At 53.3% G+C, this 15,667-nt stretch overlaps 1 protein-coding gene across 2 annotated transcripts in view; it reads right to left on the bottom strand.

Annotated features, from left to right (window-relative positions):
• Positions 1-2,070: 2,070 nt before the first annotated feature.
• Abl1 (ABL proto-oncogene 1, non-receptor tyrosine kinase) overlaps positions 2,071-15,667 on the bottom strand; it is a 113,489-nt gene continuing 99,892 nt past the window's right edge. For both annotated transcript variants that reach the window (XM_052182136.1, XM_052182137.1), the window contains exons 5-11: positions 14,870-14,954; positions 14,387-14,564; positions 12,792-12,976; positions 10,036-10,188; positions 8,292-8,381; positions 7,629-7,793; positions 2,071-5,308 (exon numbers count right to left, since the gene is read on the bottom strand). In XM_052182136.1, the coding sequence (XP_052038096.1) occupies positions 3,618-5,308; positions 7,629-7,793; positions 8,292-8,381; positions 10,036-10,188; positions 12,792-12,976; positions 14,387-14,564; positions 14,870-14,954 (2,547 nt within the window). In that variant the 3' untranslated portion in view covers positions 2,071-3,617. The remainder of the gene's footprint in view (positions 5,309-7,628; positions 7,794-8,291; positions 8,382-10,035; positions 10,189-12,791; positions 12,977-14,386; positions 14,565-14,869; positions 14,955-15,667) is intronic.

Genomic DNA, 15,667 nt, shown 5'->3' with positions numbered 1-15,667 from the left:
AGAAAAAAGAAAAAGGCAAATCTTCCCTGTATGCATACAGGTTATTAGCTGCTAAGATAGAAAAGTTCTGTCCAATTTTCCTGTGTTTCAAATAGTAATTAAATGCTTAAGGAAGAAGGCTGGCCCAGGACAGCCTGCTGCATTTCCTCACTTGCTCCAGTACCGCAGACACCGCGGGAGACCCACAGCCCCCAGTCTTGAGTTGTGCTCATGGTCTATAGGCACAAGTCCCAAAGCCCCTGGGGAACAGAATCCCAAAGGCGTCTAGATTGCAGAACTGACTTTAGCTAGAGCAGAGCCCCAGGCAAGAAGCTAAGTGACTGACAGGGATGAAGGCAGATGAGGTGGGGGTTTGTTTCCTGGCCAGACTTAGAAATGGCCTCTCGGAGCTGAGGGCCACAGCTCTGTAAGGAGCTTGCCACGTGAGGCACGAGGAGCTGAGTTCAGGTCCACGGCTCCTATAGAAAACCCGTCCCAGGTCTGTGTCCCAGCACCGGCTGAGCTGACGGAGGGTGGGGAGGGGGGTAGATGGTAGTGGTAGAGCTAGAGGCCTGGAGCTCACTGGCTAGCTTAGCCAACGGGCGGGCGGGTTTCAGGTTCAATGAAAATCTGTCTTGCAAAAAATATATTGGTGACCCCAACCCCCGCCCCCCTGTGTGGAGGTGTGGGGAGGGAGGGAGACAAAGAGACAGGGAGGGAGAGAGACAGAGAGAGAAAGAGAGACAGAGACTTTCCCTGAGAACTTGGCACCCTGTGTGGTCAGGCCAGCCAGTTCACTACCACAGAGGCCAGCCTGGAGGGCGCTTCCGCTTCCGCTGGGCAGGATGTAGCTCTCTGCATCGTCTACACTACACTAAGTGGCTTCACCTTTTTGAACCCAGACAGCACCAGACCTCAGGGCGGTGCAAGCATTCCACAGTGTGCTATCATTTCTGCTTTCCTATGTGCATACTCAGGTGTGTATGCACACGCACCACGGGCACATGTGGAGGTCGGAGGACAGCTTGTGGTAGTTGGTTCTCTTCTTGAACGGAATCGTCAATCTGGCAGTGAGTGCTTTGTGCACTGAGCCATCTCAGTCGCCCCTCAGAATGGGCATGTCGGGTGGGGTGGGAGGCTCTCTGGGAAATCCACAACTATTAGATTCTAGGGAGCAGCTATGATCTAAGGTCAAGAAAGTCTTTTTATTGTTGTTTCTCAAGCCAGGGTTTCTCTCTCTTGTAGCCCTGACTGCCCTGGAACTTGCTCTGTAGGCCAGGCCACCTGCCTTTGTGGGTACCATGTCTGACTAGAAAGCCAGTCATAGAAATAACAAACTAAGTTTCCAGTGACACATCAGGACCTTATTTGGGAGACAGGAAGTATTTTATGCTTGGGGCGAGGTCTCACCCCTGTGGCCTTATAAGAAACAGAAAACAGGCAAACTGTACTTGCCTGAGGCCATGGGGAGCCCTCTTGGGTGCATGTCACACACAAAAGCACCAATGGTAGCTGTGGTGGCTGCCCCTGGAAGCTCGGGCTGCTCCTGTCAGACAAGCAGACACTCAAGGGTGACCCTATTGCTACAGAAACCCCGCAGGAGGGCCAGTGCAGGAGGGCCAGTGCCCACATTCTCTGGGCAACTCCGGCCCACTTCAGCGTCTGTGAGGACAGCCAGGGAGGCAGAGCCGTGTGTGAGTTGCCAGAGTGACAGGGCACCCCTGCCTGTGGCCTTGGCATCCTTGCCATGGGCTTCAGTGACTAAATCACAACCCTCCCAGAGCCTGCTGGGGGGGGGGTGCTCACTGCCCACGAAAGCCAAACAGCAGACCCCTGAAGCCATGCGTGTGAGCGGCCTGGGTGGCTGAACACTAGGCTGGGATGCAGGGGCATGCCAGGGAGGGATTCACCGTGCCAGCAAGAATCTCAGGTGCCAGCCGCTCCTACTGCAGGCCTGACACAGGACACTGCCATCTGCTGTGAGGCTGACCGGAGCTGGGCAGCTGGAAACTGTGTGCTCAGGACACATGGGCTGTGACCGTTTGGGACATGAGGGATTGCAGGGGTGAATCACAGACCAAGCAGCCTGTCAATAGTTCTGTAAACATTTATTTAAAAAATACTACAGAGAGATTGGATTCAAAAAACATAGTCATATACAGAAACAGAATGTACTGGACTGAGAAAAAGGGGGATGCTGTTGGTGTGCCAGAGGGGCACAGCGGCAGGCTATTTACATGCCATTCATAAGAGCGCAAGTCTATTTTAAAAAAGAGTGTAATACCAAAGTGTAATAGAAAACATTGTGGCAGCCCATGGCAGCCACAGAGCAGGACCCTGTGAGCACGGTGTCAGGGCAGGTGGCATCTGGCTAGTCACGGTCTCTGTCAGTGTGGCACGGCCTCCCCTGGGCTGCACAACAGCCTTTGGAGGTAGAGGTGAGGTGCTACGAGAACCACGGGAGAGCATCCAGAGGAGATCATCTCCACCAGCTCCGCGTCTAGGTGCTCAGTGTGGCACCGGGGCCAGCGCAGCATGCCTGCAGGGAGGAGCAGGAGTATGGAGGTGTCTTCCGGCCTGGTGCATGGCCTAGGCAGGGGCCCTGTTCTTTAGCTGCTCCAGGTCAGTCACGGAGTCGCCCACGCCTGTCCCTGTGCTCAGCTCTGGTCCTGGCTGCCTCAGGAAGGAAGGCTTGCCCTGGCTGAGTGGATGTGCGTGCCTCCCAGGCTAAGCCCCGTTCTCAGTGGTTAGGTGGCAGTTCTGGGAAGCAGCCAGGGCTCAGGAGAGCCCCGCTTCCTGCCTATTTGTACCTAGTGGCTGTTCCTTTCTATGCAGACATTTGAAATGCTCAAAAACACCAGAAGGCTGGATCCTTGTCATCAAGGCAAGGACCAGAGAGGATGGGCCTGACCTCGAGCAGGAGAGGGATGGAGACTACTCAGAAATTCAGATTTTGGGGAGCCCCTGGAGCCCTAGGCTTGGTCTGCCTATGTGCCTGGTCAGCCACTCATGAAACTCAAGCTTGCTGTCCAGGATCTACAGGCACACTGCTGAGGATACTGAGAGCAGGTGACAGAGCTCTCTGCCCAGCTCCTGTTTCCAGGACCCACCCACCTGGGCCCCTGGCTTTAGCACCTCATGACCCTTAAAGCAACAGCATCCTTCACATGAACACAGTGAGCACAGGTTCTCTGGGACAATTGGTAAGCACAGAAGGGTCAGGGACAGCAAGCACAGGGGCTCCCAGGCCTTGGTGACAGGAAGGTCCATCCGAGGTCATCGTTTTCCTGCAAGGACAGGGAAGAGCACTCCAGGCTGACCTGGGAGCTGGGTCTGAGGCACCAGGGAGTGAGAAGCCTGTTGGTCAGGCAGGCTGGCTGCAGTCTTCCGAGCAGGAGGTCCACCCACAGGCAATGAGGAGAGGTGGCTTGAGGCGCCTGGGCTGGGCAGGAAAGGTGCAGCAGGGCTGCTGGTGCACAGCACAGGAGGAAGGGCCGACTCCACCAGGCCCTGGCCCTGCTTGATGCTCTGTAAAGCCCCTGGAAAAGATGCCAGCTCCCCAGTCCTCTGTCCCCATCTTCATAGGCACAGAAGGCCCGCGGACTGCAACATCTCTCGCTGACACACACAGGTTGCTGCTACCTCCGGACAATGTCGCTGATCTCCTTCACGGAGCTCAGCAGCTTGCTGAAGTCCTGCGTGGCCGCCGGCCCGCTGGAGGCAGTCGCGGGGCAGATCTGCAGCTCCCGGAGGTTGCTCTCCAGCTTGTTGATGGCCTCTCGGAAGGCGAACTTGTTCCTCATCTGCTGGATGGAGTCCACATAGCTCACACAGAACGTGTACAGGTTCTTGCCAGCCTCCAGCACAGCACTGTGGCTGGCCATCTGCTCTGAGTTCCGGGAGATGGCCAGGCACAGGGCCTCCGTACTGTCCAGAACCACACCCTTGGTGATGGTGCCACTGGCGATGCGCTCTGGCGGCTGGCGGGTCTTTCGAAGAGACACACGGGTTGATATGAGGGGGATGAAGGCAGCAGAAGATGGCTGCTGGTCGCCAGCCACGGGCGAAGGTGCTGGTGCTGTGGAGGGGGTGGAGACTGGGCTGGTGAGGGGCCCTGGAGGCTTAGCAGTCGACTGGGGCTTTGGCACAGATGGGGTCACAGGCTTTCTCAGTCCTTCTCCGGGTGGGCCAGCCTTGGCGGGGTCACTGCTCACAGCATCCACAGCCAGGCCTGTGCATTTTGTCTTTGGGGCCCCGCCTGCCTCTCCGGCCTCTTGGCCGGGGCTCTGTGCAGACTTCCCTGCTTTCCCGGTGCAGGCGGGCGGAGGTGGCGGGGCAGGCTTGAGCTTGGACAGCCGGCCCTTGTCTCTCCCCGGGGACTCCGAGCTGTGCTTGTGCCTCCTTCCGCGGGTCTCCTCAGAGGAGGCCTTGCTGAGGCCTGCTTTGTTGCTGGGGGGTGCTGGCTCTGCACAGGCGGGAGTCCCCGGGCCCGGGGCACTGCCCTTGGTGGTCTCTTCCTTGTGAGAGAGGCCAGAGGAGGGCGAGGCGGTGAGCTGCCTGCGGAGGAGTTTGGGAGTCAGGCTGGGAGGGCTGGAGCCCGGGCTGGATTCCACGTCTTTGAAGACTTCCTCGGCGGCCTCCTCAGTCTTCTTCCCCAGCCGGGGAGGGGGCGTCGCTGTACTTCTGGCTACCTGCTCAGACCTGCTCTCACTGGTGCGTTTCCGAGGCAGAGCTGGCTTCTCGCTTTTGTGCCCTCCAAAGGTGGATGAGTCAAACTGCTTACCGGCAGATGGCAGGTCTCGAGGCAGCGTGACTGACCGCCACTCCGTGTCCCTAGCCCCATGGGGCATGCAGGAGGCGGAGCAGGAACGCAGGAAACGCTTGCTGGAGCTGATACCACTCTCCTCTTCGGCAGCAGCCAGGCGGCTGCTGGCCAGCGCGCTGGACTTTTTCCACATGTGGGGGGAACGGAAGCCGGAGTTGCCAGGCTCCCGGAAGGCTCCATTGGGGACACCGGCTCCATTGCTGGCCTTTGGGGACTTGGAAGGCTCTGCTGCATCTGAGGTGAGAGCTGGCGACCCGCTGATTTCCCGGCCGTCGTCCTCACCGGCCCCTCTGCGCTCTGGCTGGCCGTCCATCTCTCGGAAGGAACTGCTGCGCTTAGGGGGCGTCGGTGCCATTTTCTTCTTCTTCTTGATCAAGGCGCTGAACAGGTTGGTCTTTCTGTCTTTGGGGAGAAGGCGCTCATCTTCATTTAGGCTGCCATCTGGGGGCCCGCGCTCTTTCCGAGGAAGCAGTGGTGATACAGCAGGCTCACTGTCCAGTGCATCTGAAACAGGAGAAAATAATCAACAGCGCCCAGGAGACACCGCCCTCAGGCCAGCTGACCCTCTGTGGGGGGCTCCCCGAGGGGCTCCTGCACCCTCAGCCTTCATGGCGCAGGCAGCACGGAGTTCAGTGCTACTGGAGGGCAGAAGACAAGGCTGTGGCATTCCCCACAGCTCGGCCTTGTCCTACCAGTAGGAGTGCAAGTGTCTCTCCCCAATCCCAGAGGGGCAAGGGCTGGGACGACCCTGCATTCCTCATCCTGAAACCTATTAAAGTTGTGGAGTCCCTCCAACGTCAGCTGTCCTATGGGGGCATGACAATCAGCTGCTGTGACAAACAGGGAAAGATGCCTTTATAAAACTTCACGTGGGCCAGGCAGTGGTGGTGCACGCCTTTAATCCCAGCACTTGGGAGGCAGAGGCAGGTGGATTTCTGAGTTCGAGGCCAGCCTGGTCTACAGAGTGAGTTCCAGGACAGCCAGGGCTACACAGAGAAACCCTGTCTCGAAAAAACAAAAACAAAAAACAAAACCTTCACGTGGATTTATTTAAAATATGAGTGACATAGCTGGGCCGAGGTGGCTGCACCCCAGCCCTCAGAGGCAGATATCTTGAGTTCAGGGCCAGCCCGGTCTACAGAGTGAGTTCCAGAACAGCCAGGGCTACACAGGAGACCCTGTCTTGAAAAACCAAACAAACAAAAGCCTTTGTGCTGCCAGGTGCTGCGGCCAACTACAGAGGCTTCCTTCCCCCAGCCTCTAGGACCCAGCGAGCCTGTGCATCTGTCCTAAGACTAGCAGAGGTGAGCATCAGAGCGAGGTCTGCAGAGGACCTCTCCGCACTGCAGTCCTACTGAAGAAGGTGGAGACTCCGGGGGACACAGAGCCACACCCAGAGCACAACCAGGGCACTGCTGGCTCACCAGGATGACTACTGGAAACTCCCGTAATGACACTGACAGGAAGAGCCACACACGTGTGCTCATCGCCGGCTTTCCCTAGCCATGCTCCCGCGGCAGCCTTTGGTCTTGCTGCGTGTGCAAGGCTAGCTGGCCCTTAAGTTTCTGAGGGTTCTCCTGCCGCCACCCTCCGTCTCTGAGGAGTTACAGATATGTGTTGGCATGTGTGGCTACAACTGCTCAGCAGCTGCTTCGCACCCAGCCTCCCCTCGTTCGTGGCAAACCTTCCGAGCACGCTCCTTTGGCCCTGTGTGCTGGATTGCTTTATGACACAGCTCCAGTCATCTGAGAAGAGAAAGCCTCACTTGAGGAAAAGCCTCCATCGACCCGGCCGTGGACAAGCCTGTAGAGCCCTTTTTAAATTAGTGACGGATGGGGTGGGCCCAGCGCGCTGTGACTGGCACCGTCCCCAGGGTGGTCATAGGTTCTATAAGGAAGCAGCCCAGTGAGCAGCGCCCTCCATGGCCTCTGCACCAGCTCCTGCTGCAGGTTCCTGCCCTGCTCAAGCTCCTGTGCTGACTTCTTGATGACTCTGTAATGTGGAAGTGTGAGCTAAGGAACCGCTCTCCTCCCACAGCTGCTTTAGTCATGGTGCTTCACCGCGGCGACAGTGGCCCTGGCTAAGACAGCTCCCAGAGTTCTCTTAGTTGTTCTGCGGGTTTGACCATCCTACTTCAGTAGGAGTATGAGTTTAGAATCACAACTGTTTAAAAAAACAGAACTGTGCCTTCTGCTGAGTAAATGACTCTTATGAATTTCTATCAGAATCAAACTTTGCCTTGCCTGGTCCCATTCTACCAGGCCGACGGGCCATCAGCCCATGATGGGAGACCGGAGGGCTTTTTTGAATTCAGGTACCATCATTGCACACACACCCTCTCCTGCAGTGGGTCTGCAGGAGAGAAGACTCTTCTCCTGTCCCTATCAGGGCACCACGGCTGGCATGCAGGAAGCCACAGACACTGGCTGTCCGCACTATCCCTGTACATCTCCAGGCACCTCCTGACCCAGTCCCACTGCCCAGGCTGAGCCTGGAAACAGTTTAAGAGGACAGCCTTTCCAGAACCACAAGGAACCCAGTGCTGCCTCAGCCCAGCTGCTCTGACAGCTCCATGTCCTTTAGTGCTGTGACTGCCCCGAAGGGGCCCACGGGGCTGTGAAGAGCACATGCAGAGATGGGCGTGGTTTTGGCAAGTGTCCCAGCTTTCGGCTTGTCTAAGCAACTACTGAAAGGCTCCCTTGGGCAAGAGGCGAATCTTTCTCCCTGGGCTGGACCCGAGGAGGGACTGCTGCCCTTCCGTGCCAGCTCCACGGACAGCTTTTGTTCACCTGTCTGGCTTGAGGGCTGGGAAGGGCAGACATACCGCTTTCTCCCGGGCCCCTCGCGTGGGGCGGCTCAGGGGGGTCAGGCGCATCTCTCTGCTCGGCCGCTCTCCGGCAGGTTCTGGTCTTGGTGGGCAGCTCTGGGGCCTGCAGCATGCTCCCAGCAGTTCCTCTCAGGCTTCGCTTCCCCAGCTCCTTCTCCACCTCTAAGGATCACACAGACAGCCACAGTCATCAGCAGAGGGGCCATACTGAAAAGGATTCTTTTCCTTTGCTTTGTTCCTAATTTATACAAATTTTAAGTTATTTTTTGTATGTGTATGGTGTTCTGCCTGCATGTATGTCTATATAACTACATGGGTGCAGAGGCCAGAAAGGGGTACTGGATCCTCTGTGACTGGTGTGTGAGCTACCATCATTTGGGTGCTGGGAACTGACCCCACGTCCTCTTAGCCACTATGTTAGCTCTCCGGTTCCTGGGATTCTCTTTTTCTTAAGATCTATGCTGTTAGAGAAAAGGAATACAATGCTGAAGAAACAGCTCTTAGCACGTTCTTGAACGTTGTGTGACTGCACCTGACATAGAGCCACCACCCAAGAGTTGTCTGGCACCTGGTGGGCACTCTCACTAGGACTCAAGTGAAGGCTTGTGTAACCCCAACCCAACTTCTCAACCCATCGCAGGCCCCTGGGAGGAATCTTACCGTCTGAGATACTGGATTCCTGGAACATGGTTTCAAAGGCTTGGTGGATTTCAGCAAAGGAGGGCCGGTCAGAGGGGTTCCACTGCCAACCTGGACAGAGAAGACCCCTGTCAGAGCAGCTGGAGAGCACTGCTAGCAAACCTGGACTAGCCGTCCCCAAGCACCAGTCTGGACATGAGAGATCATTCCAAGCCTGCTGACAGCTGATGCTGTGACAAGCTAAAATGGCAAATGCTCCTGTGTCCTATGACAGACACTAAGGATTTAAGAAGACATTATATACAGGCAGAAAAATGGCTCGCAAAACTCCAGAGACACCGACAATAAAAACTGCATCTATAAACATTTCTCCAAAGCCCACTGATAGACAGGGAGTTAACAAGGAAGAGCCTGTCTCGGCCTCCTTACTGATGTGATCAGAGTCTACCATCCTTCTGAGCACAGACTCACGGGTCTCTCTTGCTGCTTTTGTTGCTCTTGCACAGGACCCAGGCTGAGTTCCTAACACTCATGGAACTCAACCATCTGTAACACCAGCTCCTGGGGACATAATGCCCTCTTCTGGCCTCCATCATTACCAGACACATATATGATGTACAGACATACATGTAGGCAAAACCATATACATAAAACAAAAACTTAAAAAAGGCCAGGTGGTGATGGCACACGCCTTTAATCCCAGCACTCTGGGAGGCAGAGGCAGGCGGATTTCTGAGTTCGAGGCCAGCCTGGTGTACAAAGTGAGTTCCAGGACAGCCAGGGCTACACAGAGAAACCCTGTCTCGAAGAAACCAAATCCAAAAAAAGATAACAAGGACGATGCTTTGGCACATCAGTGAGGACTTGGCGGAGTATAAACTGCTACAACCTTCTGCTAGATGATAACTTTATCCACAGCATAGAACCTCTGAACCAACGCTTTTAGAGATATCAGTGCTACGTGCAGAGACAAGGGTAAGTAAGTGTCTCTCTGCCTTATATACAGTAGCAAACACAGGTGACAAGCAAGACGTGTGCTCTGCCTGCCGAGACTGAGGCTGAGCTTGATCACTGGGACCCACACAGATAAGAGAGTGCATGCTCCCGTAAAAAAATAAATTAATTAATTAAAAATGTAAAGCAAACAAATGTGTAACAGGAGTGGATGTCTCAAACCATTAACTGAGATGCTAGACGGCAGCACTGACTAAAGGTGGCAGGGGAGGAGGGTCTAAAGACAAGGACAGGAACAGTATCTCTAAGACACTAAGAAGAAAAAGGAATGATCATATGAACATGATACAACCATGTACACAAACACACCACATGGATACACACACTCACTCACATGATAGAGACGCCAGAATTCTATCACCTGGAACAATTTATAGCCAGGTATTTGGAAGCAAGACCTAGGAATCTGTGTCTATTAATAATACCCAGGTTTGGCATCCATGTAATTCTTTTTATGCTTAAAAAAATTAAATGACCTGGGCATGGTGGCTCATGGCTGTGAGCCTAGAGCTTGTGACATTCAAGCAGGAGTCACTATGTAGCCAGGGCTATATAACAAGACCCTGGTCCAAAACAAAAACCAAGCAAAAATATCTCTCCCAAAGGTAAACAAAAACAACTCATAAGTATTTTATCTGTAAATGAATGCACTGAAAGACACCCAAAGGCCAGACTCCATGAATGGCCTGGGAACATGGGCAGAGGGCAGAGGCCCCTGGAAAGGCTTTCTGAATGGGCTGGGGACGCTCACACGCTCGCATGAGCTCGTAGACCTTCTCCGGGCAGCCTTCAGGGCGTTCCATGCGGTAGTCTTTTTCCAGCAGCTCATAAACCTGAGACAGGTCAATTCCTGGGTAAGGTGACATGCCATAGGTAGCAATTTCCCAGAGCAATACTCCAAATGCTGAAAGAAAGAAGGGAGAGGAAGACATCAGGGTGTGTGAGGCATTGGTCAGTGAGGTGGCATTCTGCACAAACCTAATGACCTTTCAATCCTGGAACTCAGCATAAAGGTGGAAGGAGAGAAGTTGTCCTCTGAAAGTCACACGTGTGGCATAGCATGCTCACACCCAAACAAACATATCACACACACACTCACTCTTTCTCTCTCTCTCACTCACACACACACTCACTCTTTCTCTCACTCTCTCTCTCTCTCTCTCTCTCTCTCACACACACACATTCTCATACACACACTCACTCTTTCTCTCACTCACTCTTTCTTACACACACTCTCTCTCTCACACACACACTCTTTCTCACACACTCTCTCTCACACACACACACTCACTCTCTCTCTCTCTCTCTCTCTCTCTCTCTCTCTCTCTCTCTCTCACACACACACACACACACACACAGAGGATGTACAGGCACTCTTCACACCATGCAGCAGTGTGACCTGTACAGCAGTCCCAGCATCGACATTTAACACACACACACACACACACACACACACACACACACACACACACACACAGGATGTACAGGCACTCTTCACACCATGCAGCAGAGTGACCTGTACAGCAGTCCCAGCATCAACATTTACCAGGCTCTCCATGAAAAAGGCCAGGAAAGGTCGGACAGAGCAAAGCTGCTTCCTCAGGCTACACTAAAGCATGTAAGGGAGAGATGGGAAGGTGAGCCTCCTGGGGCACAAGGCTCTAAGTCAGCTGCCATGTTCTGATCATAGCTCTGTGACTGTGTAGCCATGTCTGTCAGGCCATGGGTTGTTTCTAGGTGGGTGAGATTATCTCCAAAGTGCCTTCCAGTTTGAAACAGTTTGTAAAAATCTTGTGAACTCTCCAAGTCTTGGTATTCTTCTTCCCACTAACAGAACCAGGATTCCTTAGAAAAACAGGCAACTCAGATCTGGGACAGGGAAGAAACCTGGACTTTCTTGTCATTCCTCAGAGCACAGATATTACAGAAGACTACACAGGTTACTGTCAAAAGGACAAGGAAGGAGATGGCCAAAGACGAGGAGAAGAACCACAGTACCGTGCAACACAGGGATGTGTCAACACAGAGCTCAGAGCAATACCACAGAAGACTAGCAAATCCACCTGCTGCCACCACAGGGCACTTGGAAAAGTGAGAGTCATGAGAGGCAGCTCTGAACCCACCTCCTACACCAGGACCAGCACTGGACAACCAAGCACACAGATGCTCTCCTTTTATACTCCATGGCTAACTGAGTATGGAAGAAAGGAGTTGGAGCCTGACCACATGACAGACAGCCCCAAGCGAGCCACCACTGGTCATCAACCACTGCTATACCATAGCCCTGCAGTGCAGCGGTTTCTCAACCTTCCTAATGCTGTGGCAACCCCAAGCACAAAATTATTTTCATTGCTACCTCATAACTGTGATTTTGCTACTGTTATGGATTATAATGTAAATATTTTTGGAGATAGAAGGTTGCCAAAGTGTTTATGACCCACAGGTTGAGAAGCACTGTACTAGAGGGAGAAAAAAATGAAGCATCATGGATCAACCAAGCTAAAAGCATCCACCTCTGCTAGTGTACTTAATGAAAGAAAAGTCGGCTCAAATGCCAGCAGCTACCCAGGTCTGACTGCAGCTTCTAAGAAGACAGAAGCCAGAGGCACAGAACAGATCACAGCACAGAGACACAATGAACAAAGTCTAGAATCTAGAAAGTCTAATGGAAAGGTGACAGAGTTTATCAATAAATGAACAGCAGGGAAATTCAATCAGTGACGGCAGACACAGTGGCTAGAGATACTTAGAAAACATCACTGTAGTGAGGGAGCCGCATCTGCTCCCAGGTGAAGCAAATACTGAAATGAGTGTGTACAAAATAGTATGTCTGGGATTTGCTTTAAAATAACAAGAGCCAAGGGAATAGGCAGGGCACAGGGCTCACTACACAACTCCACCTTCTTTGGTCACCCTTGGCATGACAAGTTCTTAAAGATGGACATTGTGGTGCATACCTTTAATCCCAGCACTGGGGAGGCAGAGGCAGAGGCAGAGGCAGAGGCAGAGGCAGAGGCAGAGGCAGAGGCAGAGGCAGAGGCAGAGGCAGAGGCAGGTGGATTTCTGAGTTCAAGGCCAGCCTATCTACAGATTGATTTCCCTGACAGTTGGAGTTGTGTCCCTACTAAGACCCCATCTTAGAAAAACAAAACAAAACCGTTCTTTCAAAAGTTAAACAACAGGTGACACTCCCAGATGCAGTGCCCTGTTTATAGCCCAAAACCAAAGCAACCATCTTTCCTGCAGAGACTATGATTCTAGGTGCTGCCCGCAGGGTCCATTACATCATCAAATCCAAGCAGCAAATACGGAAAGAAGACCTGAAGGAGGTGCTATTCTAGATTATTCTAGAAGTCACTCTTGCTTTTCTCTTTAAAGAAAAGAGGAAAAAGGAGTTTAAACCAAACCAGAACCAGGGTGCAGAAGTGGCGGGGAGATGGAGGTACAGCAGTAATGAGCCAGTGACACAGAGGGAACCCTGGCCAGGACTGCCCAGGATGCCCTTACCCCAGACATCTGACTTGATGGAGAACTTGTTGTAGGCCAGGCTCTCAGGTGCGGTCCACTTGATGGGGAATTTGGCTCCAGCATGGGCCGTGTAGGTGTCCCCTGTCATCAACCTGCTCAGGCCGAAATCAGCCACCTTCACCAAGTGGTTTTCCCCTACCAGGCAGTTCCGGGCAGCAAGGTCTCTGAGGAAGGAAAGGGTCATCTGTGGGTGCTCCTGGCTCACTCCCCAGCTGTGCAGCTCCCCTATTATTGACAGCTCTGAAGCTGACAAAAAAAGACGGAGTGTAGTCTCGGAAGCTTTCAAATGCCCTGCTGTGGAGCAACAGTCCCTCAGCAAATAGACTCCAGTCTGGCTACGAGCAGACAGGGTGGCAATGGGGGTCCTGCCCCATGACCTGCAGCATGTTAACTACCTCACCCATAAAATGAAGACAGTAACAGGGTGTCCTATGTGATCTCCCTCCTTTTCTCTGGCTTCCTGATGTTGACTCAAGTGCATGTGAAAAACTCTCCCAAATAATCACCTCCTGGGTCTTCACGGGAGGAAGGGTCTAATCTTTGGTTCATGGATGTTAACCATGAAGTCCTGAGGCATCTGGGAACCGAGGAATAAGAGGATGAGGCAGCTCAGGGCAACGACTGCACGATACAGCCTGATCACCAGCAATGGGAGAGAAATTAAACACACACGAGTTGTGCCTAATAGGATTTTTGGTAAGGCACTTTAGTGTGTGAATGGAGGGGACGGAGCTGGCCATGCAAGGCGAGCCAGAAGTCAGGAAATCTCAATTTGCAGCATCAGAGGCTACACTTTGCTGAGCGACAGGAGCATTTGGATTGGGCTCTCGTGGAGCAGAAAAAGATCTGTCTTCCGAGGGGCTGCCAGCATTTCACACACGCTACTTATTCCTGGCTATGAAATCTCATGTCGAGGTTTCACACTTGAGTTAATTGGGTAGGAAAGGTCACCACAGTGGCGTGGAGAACATCTTGCATGGCGGAGCTGGGCCAAGCCTGTCAGGCTCCCTCCTGCACAGGGGTCACTCTGCTAGGAAGCCATTTCCACCAGCAAAGCATGCAAACTCAGATAATTGTGGCATACTTGAAGGTCAAAACACTCAGGGTTTTAAAAACAGCAACCAGCTTGCATGTGTAGAATTCCCCAGCCATGGAAACGTTCCCAAGCCCAGTGACAGCTGGTGGACAAGGAAACACAAAGAGAAGGAGGAAAAGCCACACAATGACGCTGAGCCCAGTCAGAGAGAGGCTTTAGTGACTGAGTGCTGGCCTCCGGAATGCTCCGTTTCAGAGGGAACCAAGATTATCAGGAGGAAGGTCTTTTATGAATTTCATTTAATATTCCACAAATCCGAAATGGCTCAGAAATGAAACCCTTCCCTCCCCGGGGATTAGCTGCTCCACTGGCCCAGGCCTCGGGCCTGAAGCACTTAGTCCCGCCAGCCGCAAGCAGTGCTTACGTCGGGCACTTGCGTCTGCCTTCGTCTCGCGGGCTAGTGAGTTGCCAGGACCAAGGCTGGGGGGCTAAGCCCTAAGACCCCACAGTTGGGTCCCTCTGCTTTGCCCAGCCCTACCTGTGGATGAAGTTCTTCTTCTCCAGGTACTCCATGGCTGATGAAATCTGTGTGGCCATGTAGAGCAGCACCACGGCGCTCACCTCCTGCCGGTTACACTCCCTCAGGTAGTCCAACAGGTTCCCATAGGTCATGAACTCAGTGATGATGTAGAACGGAGGTTCCCGGGTACACACCCCTGACAACAGACATGGAGGCTTCACATGTGGCTCAGGGGAAGGAGCCCTAGGAAAGTCAGAAGAAAGGGCTCCTGGCCTGGTAGGAGGGCTCAGTGACTAAAAGCACTTGCCTCGCAGGCCTGAGCCGGGAACCCACATGACGGTGGAAGGAGGGACTGAGCAGACAAGCATTGTCTGGCCTCCCCGCATGCCCCCAAACACTTGCTTCTCCCTATCAGGAAGTGATGGCCACTGAGCAGACATGTGGAACAGAGCCCTTCACAGCAGCCCTGGTGGCCCCTCTTCTGAGGCTGGGCTTGGTTACCTAGCAGCTGCACCAGGTTAGGGTGTTTGATCTCCTTCATCACCGCGGCTTCCTTCAGGAACTCCTCCACCTCCATCGTGTCCTCCTGAGAAAGCAAGTTCAGATTCATGAGATTCATTTAGCAAGGAGGTGTCTGAGAGGGCAGATGCAGCTTCAAGGGCTTAGCAAACAGCATGGCAACCCCCACTCAGCCCAGGCCACGCTTCTGATGAACATTGGTTAACTGCCCTTGAGAAACTCAAGGAGTCTTGTCCTGGTGATGTGAAGACTCCTGAGGGGCCAGTTCTCATGCTGTGAATGACTGCTCCACAGGTGATGGAGTAACGGTGGGGAGCTATGGAACCTTCAGGAGGCGGGGCTTGCCTGGGAGCTCAGTATGGACAGGTCTCTAGAGGTCAGCCCCAGTCTCTGGTTCTAGAGCAGCTCTTCTCTTCCTGGGTTACAATCACGGGAACAACTTCACCACACACTCCTGCCACCATGGACCAAGCCTCTCTGCTATACTTTCTGCAGTGATGGACTGAAGCCTTTGACGCCATGAGCCAAGTTGGATCTTTTCTCCCTTAAGATGTTCCTGTCAGGTATTCTGTCTGGCCCAGTGAGTCAATGGGCCCATGGGTCAGAGCCGCCCAGTATTGCCGCTTGCATCTTCTGTGGGGTCTTGGAGAGATGTGCAAACACTACAGAACTATTTCTACAACTAATGTTTACTTCCCGATCTAACACCCTTAAAATTAAAGAGGAAACTGTGAAGAATCTGAAATGGAACAGGCTTGAGAGGCCCTTTCCAGAATGCCT

This window comes from Apodemus sylvaticus, chromosome 5 (assembly GCF_947179515.1).
Source record: "Apodemus sylvaticus chromosome 5, mApoSyl1.1, whole genome shotgun sequence".
Taxonomy (NCBI): Eukaryota; Metazoa; Chordata; class Mammalia; order Rodentia; family Muridae; genus Apodemus; species Apodemus sylvaticus.
Note: the sequence above shows the minus strand (reverse complement) of the source record. Positions and strands in the feature narration are given on the sequence as shown.